The sequence below is a fragment of the Cuculus canorus genome, chromosome 12, assembly GCF_017976375.1.
Source record: "Cuculus canorus isolate bCucCan1 chromosome 12, bCucCan1.pri, whole genome shotgun sequence".
NCBI classification, from domain to species: domain Eukaryota; kingdom Metazoa; phylum Chordata; class Aves; order Cuculiformes; family Cuculidae; genus Cuculus; species Cuculus canorus.
Genome location: NC_071412.1, coordinates 19,289,021 through 19,300,600, shown reverse-complemented (window position 1 = coordinate 19,300,600; position 11,580 = coordinate 19,289,021). Strand labels below are relative to the sequence as shown.

General features: G+C 41.4%; 1 protein-coding gene across 1 annotated transcript in view; it reads left to right on the top strand.

Annotated features, from left to right (window-relative positions):
* Positions 1-6,295: 6,295 nt before the first annotated feature.
* The window catches only part of USP3 (ubiquitin specific peptidase 3), a 48,026-nt gene continuing 42,741 nt past the window's right edge, over positions 6,296-11,580 (top strand). The window contains exon 1 of the mRNA XM_054077668.1: positions 6,296-6,356. Within this exon, the coding sequence (XP_053933643.1) occupies positions 6,311-6,356 (46 nt within the window). The 5' untranslated portion in view covers positions 6,296-6,310. The remainder of the gene's footprint in view (positions 6,357-11,580) is intronic.

The window sequence follows — 11,580 nt, the reverse complement described above, 5'->3', positions numbered from 1 at the left end:
TTTGAATCAGTGTGATTTAGCATAATGGGCCCCTGTGAGGACTGGAGGGAGGCTCCGTGTGGGACTGTTAATAACTGAGAGAGACCATGGACACTTGCCATGAAAACCATCCAACTTGTCAGGAATGTTTTTTATTTTAACTTGAAAGCTCTTGAAACCAGGAGAACACATGAAGCAGGGAGGAATGAAAATTCATGAAGAAACAGCTCCAGAGTCTAATGTTATGTTCAGGACACATATGGAGAGGGGTAAAGAGGAGCACATGCTGTAGAGCAGGATTCTGGGCTGTTGCTGGTGTTCATCTGTAGCCCTATCTTCCCAATATAGGGAGAGCAGCAGTAACTAATTAATGTCTTGTAGTCTTTTAGAAAGCAGCTGTCATTGAGTACAGTTCCTTTCTCATACTTCCCCTTAGGATTTTGTAAACCTACATTTTAATTCTGCTTATTCTGGTTCAGCCAGGTGTAATCTAGAGGGAGAGGGCAGGAGCTATAGTGAAAATGTTTCTAATGTGGCTTTTTAAGTGCCATTGTTCAAAAACCAGGGATAATGTCTCCTGTGCTTGTACAGAGGGGCATGCTGAGTGTGTTGAAGCTTGTGGGCTACCAGCCCACAGTTGTTGCTGCATGCAGGACCTCCCCTAACCTGCTGGAAGTTTGGAAATGCAATTTTGTTGGGTTTTGTAGCAGAAACTATTTTGTCGTCAACCTTCACATAACTGGCAACCTGTCTGACAAGCTGCTAAGGCTGGTGTCAGTTACAGCTGAAAATTACCTGCTCTACAAAAGGACCCTGTTGTGCAGGAGGGTGTGGACTGAGCTATCTGCCAAACGGTGTTTTCATACCTCCGTCCTTCCTCTTTTCTGCCAGTGTACTTGTAACGTTCCCTATGCTGAGGTATGCGCTGGTTCTTAGAATCTCCCTCAGTTCTTTCTTTGTGTGTTCACAATCTACACCGCTCCCTCCCCACTTTCTGACATAGTTTGGCTTCACATCCTTGGGAGGAATTCCAGGCAGTGCTGTGCTTTCATGGCCAGCTGGATAGAAGGCTCTGTGCTTGTAATACGCAAGCCACAGAAAGAGGGAAAAAAAGCTCCCCAATACAGTTACCCGCCTGTATTCTGCGCAAACCACCCAGGGCTTGCCATTTTAGTCTGTCTTTCAGAAATTTTAGGTTGCTAGCAGTTGGGTTTCATCTCAGCATCAGTCCAAGGTGGAGACAGAGCCGGGTTTTCATAGACTGGTGGGCATCATGAGAGGTAGGTTTGGATCCCCAGTGTGAAAGGCCAGTTTAAAATTTTGTGGTATGTGTTTACCAATCTTTCACTTGCACGGTCTCCTAAAATTTGTGGGGTTTAAGGCAGTAGTAACATACAGACTAATATGGTAGTCATCCTGGAAAGCGCATAGGACAAGTTTAAGGCAACTCATTACTCTGAAAAGATGTTTTCCATGTGTGGGGGTGTTTGCTGTATTAAAATACATGTTTACAATACAGAAAGCGATAAGTAGAGCTAAGAACGTGGAGGATGAAAGATGATGAGGTTGAAATATGATGTGGATAATGGAGAAAAACAAAACACAGTCCTCCAGCAGGACCCTGGAGACTCAGTATTGTTACGAGATTTCCCATTGAATGGAACTGCAGAAGTGCAGTTATACTGTAACACAAGATGATTCCACATCTTGTTTCTTCCTAGCTGTGATTTCTCATTTTAAAGCTGGGACAAAGAAATGTAAGATGAATAATAGGTTTCCTGTTGTCCCAATGTTGGAGAAAAATTGAGCTTATAGTTGCCAGAGTTCGAGGCCCAGCCCCAGTCAGCAGGCAGCACTACCCACCTGATGCAATTAGGAATCACAAATCCTTTTTAAAAGCAGAACCAAGTGTGGGATACTATCTGGCCTGAATATAGATTTGCTTAGCAGCTCCATTATTTCTGTTCCTCAGTTTTTCTACCTTGTTTTTCTCTTGAACAGTACATTGCAAACCTTTCAGTTCTGCTGTTCTCAGTAGGAAGGTGGTAGAGTTTGGCTGCTTACACTACAAGAGTTCTCTGTAGCAATGGTCCCAAAATATTATCACCATCCAAACATGATCTGGCTAACCAGGAGTTTGCAGTACAGGCTGATTTTCTACAAATTACACTGACATGTTGGCTTCTGTAGCACCTCAACATGACAAACACAATCAAATATTAAACACTACCTCAGTCTCACAGTGAACCAACAAAAGTGCTTTGAAAACAGATAATTCCAACTGTTGAGGTATATTTCAAAGGGCAGAAGGTGCACTGTTTTTAGCACAGCTATGTTGAGTTGAATTCTTCTGTACCAATTTTCCCTCCCAATCTTGGTGTATAGAACTGGAAAGAGGCAAAAAAAAAAAAAAGGTGGGACATTGCTTCCCAGGGCATAGTGCTGAAGAAACTAGACAATGATAGGGTAGATGGCCATTAGGTAAGGAAAATTCAGGAATCATGGAGACATTTATGATTAGACCTGGGCAGCAGTCATTCTATTCAAATGTGTTTCTCCTATGCCTCTGGGCATATGAATTGATGTTACATCTTCCTGAGTAACATAGATCAGCAAAATACTAATTTAGTTTGAAAATATACTCTCTTATTGTTTTCCATGATACATCTGAACATGTGTTACCCTTCAGGAGATATGTATGTGAGGAGATACATACATCGAAACTGTTACGTCCCCCAGCCAAGATTATTACTGCTGCTTTCTGCTGTTCTCAGGCTTAAATATGCTAGAAAGAGCAGCTCCTTGCTCACATCTGTGCTTTTGGTATGGTAGCAGTTGCTGCTACTAAATCAGTCTTTGCCATTGTCAAACACAATGGTGGACTCAAGAACTTTGGAAAAAGGAAACAAAGACAATACACTTCCAGCAATTCCAGAATGCAAGAAATTAGAAATGCTCCCTGTATCTTTCTGACTGCTTTGGCCTTGCTTGCACAGTTTTGACAGCATCATCCAACAAATGCTCAGACAAAATTTCTTCTGGATTTTTTATTGATCTTCCCTGTGCTTTGCCCTGTTGTGCTCTTCCCATGGAACACATGTTGTACTGCTGTTACTGTATGTAGCTTGTTGTATCTTGTTATATCTTGTGGATTTGTTATGCAAACTAATTCCTAAAGTGGTTCCCATGCTAGAGCATAGGAAAGGATCATATCCTCCCAGTTACGCAGAAATCAAATGAAGAGTCAGGTATTCTAGCAGGAAAGCAGATTGGGAATGTGAGCTTTCAGGTGTTCTTCAAGGAGTGTCAGCACAGGAGGTGATGAGCATCTATATGAGAGTTAACCTTTAGCGCCTATTAGGGCTCTCTGCAAAGGTAATGGGAATGATTTTTGTTTAACTTATTGCAGGCTGCTTAGCCTGGATGCGGATCAGTCAATATGCACAAGTGACGCTGGTAAATATTTGATACTCCCTGCCCATTAAATATGAAAATTCAGGGAGGAGTGCTCCGCATGACCATCCAGTTTCCTTTTTGAAAAAAAAAAAAGTATACATATTCTTTTTACATTATGCAGCTCATCTTTATCTCATGGTGGGGCAAAAGGGAGGGGAGCTCTCTCAGTGCTACCTCTTTTCTTTCCCAGCCTGATGCGTGGAGATGCATGAATTTGCAGAGCCCTCTGTAAAGCAGAGGCATCTCATTTTTATCTTTGGCTCTGAGCACCGTCTTCTGAGATGCCGTATTGGAGTACGGACTGAGCAGTAGTGATAGGGCATCAAGCTGAGAATATTTCAGTGCGATTGTGTCCCGAAGCATATTAAAATGGTGTTTGTAAGGCAAATAGAGGAGAAGCATTAAATGTTAGCTCTCTTCATCTGTTGCATTTATCTGAATAATGGCGTTACCCCTCTAGACAAATATCCCTCGCCTTTTTTTTCATTACAATCTTTGAGTTATCAGCCTGTTCTATATTCCACTTTATCAGGCACTTGGATCTTTCCCTGTTGTTAGAGAGGAACTGAGGACCTAAGTCATTAAATAGAGGAATGGAGGAGAAACGATGAACTATATGAATGATGTGTAACAAGAACTGGTATCTAAAATAGGCTCCAACCAATTTCCTTGTCACTTGCCAGGATGGTGACCCCTGCCACCACATGAAAAGCACAAATGGTATCCTATGTTATGAAGGGTTACTTAGTAAAGCTGTATGAAATAAGAAAAGCCTCACAAAGGCAAAACCTTTTCTGTGGTCACTGTTGTGACTAACAGGGTTTCTCTGTACTTATTTAAAAACACATTGAGGATTTGCTTGCGTGGGGGGATGAGAAAGGATCCCTGAAAGGTGGCAACAAACCAGAACAAATTTTCAGCAGAAGTTTCCAGAAGACCTAAAATGTGAATTTACCGTGCTCTCAGGTGGGCTTTATATAACAACTAAATAGTAGGTATACGCTTGGGAGTCACTATATTTGTCCTGTCTGTATACACTGGGAAGCCCAAAAGTGTTGTTAAAAAAAGGCTCAAGCAAACAAGACAAGAAACAGAGTACAGCAAAGTGAGGCATTCTGCTAAAGATGGAACATGGCTTTCTCCTCATTGCTTCGCACTCCTGGATCCTGCCAGAAATACTCCTCAGAATAACAGGATCATTTTTGTTGCTGGTCTCTGCTCTGTCTGCTTCATGCACCACACATGGTGTTGGCTCAAGAGCCACTGAAGGAGTAGACAGATAAAAGTCTTGCTATAGGGAAGACAGAGGAATTCATGTACTTACATTGTCAGTTCTGGCCTTGTCTATATTGTAAGCTGTAAGGATAGAAGGGAGGATCTGAAAAGGGTACCAGGAGCCCCCCATGCTGGATTTCAGTTTCTGACTGTGTGACTGACTTCCTTCTGCCTAATTTCTGTCTCTTATGCCTTTGTAAGTACCTGTAGATGCCACATACTTTCCTCATCACTACCAGCCAGACCTATAGAGCCATATGAACTGCAGAAGTTTGGTAAAATGGCCCCACTGCTTTGTTTCCTCCTCCTACTGGTGCAATTGTGCTCTTTGCTCTGAGCATTGAGGTTTACGGCAGCTGATGCTGCTGCATACGGGATGAATGCAAAGGCCCCTTGTCACCAGTCCACTAGCTCCATCAACACAAGATGTCTGGCTAGAGTCAGGCCAGGAGTCCTTTCTCATGGAGTGTCTATGTGGCTGAGGGCTGTTATGTGCTTATTAACTTCTATGCTACTGTACTTCTCCTTCTATTACAAAACAAAACCAAATAACTGAGCCAAGTCTGCTTTGTGACTGGAAAAAAAAAAAACAAACAGAAACAAAAACAAACCCAAATACTTTGCAGCTTTTTCCAAAATATCTTTAAGCTGTCTGTAGTGACTCACTGATGTCTGCTACACATCAAGAGATCTAAAGCTTTATTTTAAAATAAAGCTAGAGAGGTGAATATTAACTCTTCTTTAACCTCAGCTCCAGATGTATTTATGGCTTAGTGTTCTGGGTTGAGACTGTTCTAAATGAACAGGAGAACCTATGCTTAAGCAACTACAGGATGATTAAAATAGCAGTCTCCTCATGATGGGCTTGCAGGATGAGCTCTGCCCCTGCAGAAGCTCAAGGCATGCAGTGCTCCAAGCAGTATTTCCTTAGCTTTAGAGACATAAAAAGCTTGTTTGGTTTGTCTTGCTGGTAAACACTTTGCCAGTCATATGTTGGCTTTAAAAGCCAATGTGAAAGAAGTCAGTGTTGTAGTTTTCCAGAAATGTAAATTTCTTAATAGTGACTGCAAAAGACAGGGAGTTAGGAGTCAGGGAAGGGGGAGAGGGAAGTGGGAGCCAGTTCTTTGCATGAAGACCTGAAAAAATTGGTGTGTTCTAAATGAAATGTATTCTGCTTATATTTTAATAATATGTTCAAGAAAAATCTTCGAAATTATTAACTATCATGCAGGAATGCAGAGTCCACATCTTCTGGCCCATATTCCCTCTGGGAAGGCAGTGCTCCAGTGGTGCGGCGGCTGGTTTGAAACCTCCCCACAAGGGGATTTTTCACACAGCCCCGGAACATGAGGCTGTTGAAGTTCTCCCATCAGCTTGTTTACTGCAGCATTCTTGTGGCCAGAGCTGCAATGTGATATTTCGCACACAGCGATAACCATATTATCATAGCAAATAGGGTAAAGGGGAACCAGCATAACTCAGCACTGTAGATTGTAAGCAATCCTGAATTGCTTCTCTTATTACAGAACTGTGAACTGCTGCAAACCATTTGCTTACAGAGGTGCTGCTGGGAATGGGAATGACTTCTTCACTGACAGGCATGAAGGGTTTTTCCACATTAGCTGCACAAATCTGTCCAGATGATGGTAAGTCAGATGGATTTTTAATTTCACTTTTAATTTCAGCCCTTAATGATGCATCTTCACAATCCTTGACAACTTGCAGCCACCTAAGTAAATATAACCTCAAACTGCTGAAATTCTGAAATGTTTGTACGTCTCTCTGAGAACAGAATATTTTGCAAACAATATAAGTAGCATGTGCCAACAACAAATACAGAAAGTACACAGTGCGCATACTTGCAGGAAGAAGTAAAGTCTGAATGTAGTCCTAAGTCTCACCTTCCTTGTACATAGATACATTGTGGTTTCATATTGCTAATGGTTTTACAGCACCATCAACAATACCTGATCATTTTCCCACACGTCAAAGTGACATACTGGTTCTCCTTCTGTAGTTAACAGCCAGAGTTGGCTCTAGACATCAGCAAATAGCTGCCTGGAATAGCAGCCTGCTGGCAGCAGAAACGCCTATGCCACAACCCCAAACAACCAAGCTATGGTTGGTGTTCGAGCAGAAGGATCCAGGATGAGTATGGCAAAGTTTGGAGGCACACTGATCAGCACTGTAGCAACTGAAATTGCTGCTTTCAAGGTTTTTTTCTTTCTTTCCTGTCTTCATGGCCAGCGTGGCTCCATCCCAGCCTTTTATCGTAGGAATGGCAAAATGCAGTGTTGTCTATGCAGATGAGAAGCTGTAATGACAACCCAGGCTTGTTAACCTCTGTTTCCTTAGAGAAAAACTGTAATGAGAAGCTTTACCTTCATGCACAAATACTGATAGCAATGGTGTAAAGCTTAAGCCCTGAAGATTGATGATTACTTGCCATGCTTATAAGTACCTAAATGCTCTGGCTATTTAGATCAGGCTTTTGATCTATTACAGCTGTTATATTTACCCATCAAAAGAAAATTACCCCACACTAGACAAGCATGTTTTGGTTAACCTGTACTTCAAAGTTTTGGCCCTTACATACTGAAGATGTTGAGCCTGCCATTTTCCCTTGGGCTTGCATGAAGTGGCATTAAGCGAGACAGACGAGAACTGTGTGTCCTGAATTGCAGGCCTCTTTAAAAACTACACTACACACCACACAAATTTAAGAATTTCTTGGGTTTGGATACTCTGTCATGTTGACAAGAGTAAAATCTAATTATGCTCTAAATGCAGGCCTGGATGGAGAAGTACAGCAATGAAGTCTCATGTTACTTAGACTTCGGTAATTTTTAGGACACAGTGGAACATTCAAAGTGATCTTCTAGTGAAACAATAATAATTTCATGAAAGGATCACTATGATGAGATCTCTGCATCATTTTTCCAGCTGTTTGCTACTTTACAAAACTGAGCTAACATGCAGTAGGGATAGATGGTGATTAATTATCTATTTATAGCCTATTTTAAATTGCTCATATGTTCGAACCATGGAAAGTGATTCAACTGAAATATGGAATGATGTTGATAGGGATACGTGACTCAGTGAGGACATCAGAATGTAGTTATGCAGCTGCTGCTTAACTATCTTTTAGGGCAAGGAGGGACCACAAAACGCAGCAGGTCTCACCAAGCTTACTCATCTACTGACTGGAACATCTATTCTGGTCCCTGCTATTACAGCACACTTTTAACAAAAGGGGATCGTAGTAATGAAAGGCTTTACTGCAGTTGTGCGTCACCTTCGATTCTTATAGACGGGCAGATCTCAGAACATACAGAAATGCATGTTAACGTGGGACAGTGTCATGGTGAATCAGGGATGGCTGCACTACGGGAGTGTGGATGAGTTACTGAGCAAGTAAGAGTGCAAATAAATAATTTTTCATGGTGCACCATTAATTCCTGGCTACACAGGCATTACAGATATCAGCCTGGATAAATTCTAGAGTCTGGCAGGTAGAGAAGTGGTAATGTAGACCTGTAGATATTTTTAAATAGTTGCCTTAGTTATTCTGTGTCTAATTGTGCAAGGCTCTGAGTGGAAGAAATTGTAGGCATTGCAGATATAAAATTCTGTAAAAGGTCTTCAGATAGTTTTCTCGAATGTGAATTGTGTTATGCTATGTATTAATTTCCTGGCCCTACCCACCAACAAGGTCCCATGCATTTAAATAATGATTAAAAATATCTTTAAAGTGTTGACCTTCCAAGTGTTGACCATAAGTGTGAAGCAAGTCAAGATCCCAGAAATCTCAGCTTACATCTCTGTTCTTCAGTACTCGGGGCTGTCTGCGTCAGCAGTTCATAGAACACCGAATATCTGTTGGCACATTCATCTTTTGCTGTAATGAGTAAATCAGTTTAGTGTTTGGAGCTTAAGAAGACCGCTTTGAAAGATATAGTGATGCTCATAAGGCGTCTCAGTGGCTCCTTATTTCAGAATAAGCTGAGTATCTCCCTCTTGCTGGATTTTACCATCTCAGTTTCAAGTTCCAGCGAGAGCAGAAAAATGTCAGAAGGCCCTGCTCAGTCCTTGAATTAGCAGATGTTACGCGAAGGGAGCAAGGAAAGGAAATCTGATCCAACAGTCTCCTTTTTCACAATTCAGATTGCTACTCGACATTGTGAATAACTGAGCCTGAAGAATAACATAATAACAAATAATGTCATCACAGTGACATGGCAAGAAAATTTCTGTTTCCCGGGTAATGAGCTCATCTGCAAACAGGACAAAATGCTGCCATTTGTGAGCTAACACAAGTCTCATTCAACTGTTATCAGTGAAGTGTATATACTTTCTTTGTGTACAAGGGCAAGTTTTTCCCAGGGAGGCTTTGCTTTGGATTCAAAACACTAAAGAATCAAAATGTTCTGAGACGTGGGCACCTTTTGTGTTAATACTTAGGGTTCTTTGTGGTCAGTAAAGTAGAACCAAGATCTAATATGTGCACAGTGCAGTACAAAATTCCTTGGACAAAACTAGAAGCGAGTACGTGCAGCAGAGACACAGGTGGGAAGCCTTTGTAGCTTACAGCCAACAAAGAAGCCAAAACAGCTTGTAGAGTATTTTGACTATCAACAGTCCTGTTTAATGTAGAGGGAAAAGTGATATTGTTTGTGTACAGTTACAATTCACAGAAGCATATGATACTTTTTCTGTAGTAATATTCCACATGGAAATAACAGATGTTAGAGGTGAAAAGAGTCATACTAGTTCACCCAGTTCATCCTGGGACTTCCCCATCATACCATTTTTCAGTGTTGGAATAGGACTTCAGAAATTAATTTAAACACTTCTTTCACAATATTTCCTTTACACATACTTTTCACAAGCAAATAGATTTCATATTCTGATTCCTGAGTTTTATCTGAAATAGTATCATTCTGTACCATCTTATTCTCTTCCCAGTCCTCCCAGTTTATCATCAGTGTAGTTCTTTTATTTTTTTGTGACCAGATTATTGTCTATTTTCTTTTGATCTGTTAACAAGCTAATCAAGCTTCCCCACAAGAAGCAAATCATTAAGAAATAAGGGATCCCTCCTTAGCACTGGAGAGGACCATTAATCCTGTGGAAGCAGAAGTTGGGGTAATTTCTCACCGTGATGGTGTAAGCAGGGGGAGTGAAGCAGAGTCTGTCCTTAGGCACTCCCCAGTACTTTGCTCAGTGCTTTGTGTCACACCGCCCCCTCAAGGTACACACGCTGCAGTGTCGTGGGCTTGAGCTGCAGGCGCTTGAGCCTATTTACACGCTTTAATCTTAAATTCTAAATACTGTCACAGGTGCTTGCTCTGGGCATTGGCCAGGTGTTAAAATTTGCCCTTCTTGGGCATCTTGCCTTTTAGAGAAGAATCTTGAACCTTGAAAAGGGAGTTTTTTGTGGTGTTATGATCAAACACTGAAAGAGTGTGTGACCTTTACTTACAGACGACTTGCAGGAAATGGAAATGATTTGTTTATGAGATAACATGCTGCCAGAATTGTGCTCATGGTACTTAATGTGCTGTAGCGTACTGTCATACATAGATGCATGCAGCTAAGCTTCTGCCTGCTGTGGAGATGGCATATTACTCACAGAGCTGCTAAGCCAGGCTCTAGTAAAGGTTTTATTAAGCTAAGACCCTGTATTAGAACTATGTTCTGATGCTTTCTGATGACATTTTCCGTGGCAGTTGTCTGCTTCAGAGTTGCAGCTGCACTGATTAAAGAATTAATTTCCTTGTGGTGGGTTTCATTGCTATCGCCATCATATCTGAATGCTTTACTTCTACACCTTCGGGAAATAAGAGGCGCAAGCCCAGTCTATCAAGTTCCTAGTAGGTCTGGATTGGTATGTAATGTTTTCAGGGTGGCTACTGCTTTATGTGTTCTGAGCAAAAGGCCTGCTAATGTCTTTTTCAGTTGAGTGTTCAATCTCATTCCACATGTTCTGAGTTTACCATGTAGAAAAGAAGAAACATGCCAGGGGAGATGATATTCTTTCTATCTTCATGCATTTAATCTGGAAATTGAGATGGATATTTAGCCATAGGGAAGACTCTGACATGTGTGCTCTGAACAGAGCTGGCCTCTTTTTCCTCAGCAGTAGTTGAGAAGGAGGTCAGACTTCAAATTTAAGCAAACAGGTCTACTTAGTTAAAAAAATTATTGACTTACGTAACTTGCCAGGTGGTACCCAGGAATTGCCTGGCAAAGGCTGAATTAGATTCTAGTTCTTTAGGTTAGCACTCATTCTACTCATTAAGTGTTGTACCTTTTTCATTCCACACTCTCCAATTTCTACAGCAATTGAGGAGGTCACCTAAGGCAACAATCTGCTTCACTTGATCCCCACTGAGTGATCTTTATCTACCGATTTTGATGGAACCTCTATGCCTCACTGCAAGCCACTTAAAACTAGCCTTGCTGTAGCAGTGCTTCTGAGATCCGAATGCTCATAGAGTTGCGTTATTGATCTGTTATTTTTCAGTAGGCAAAGAGGCTGCATTGCAAATAAACTTACTGCTCTCCTACATTGTCCTTATGCATCCTCCCTCACACATTGGAAAACTGCTCTGCATCATGGCTCTCTAACAGACTGATCATCCTCAGTGAAGTATTTATCTTGGCAACCAGAGATAAAAAATTTAAAGGCTACGGCATTTTCTGTGGGCATGGCAACTAAAACGAAGAAACACACAAATATCTGGGCAAAACTACACTGTTTACAGAGTTTTACTGAAAGGCTGTCAACCCACAAATGAAAGGAGGAATAAAACTGCATTATTACCTTGCAAAAAGAACAAGGTGTCACAGTATGGGTGGTTTGGGCTC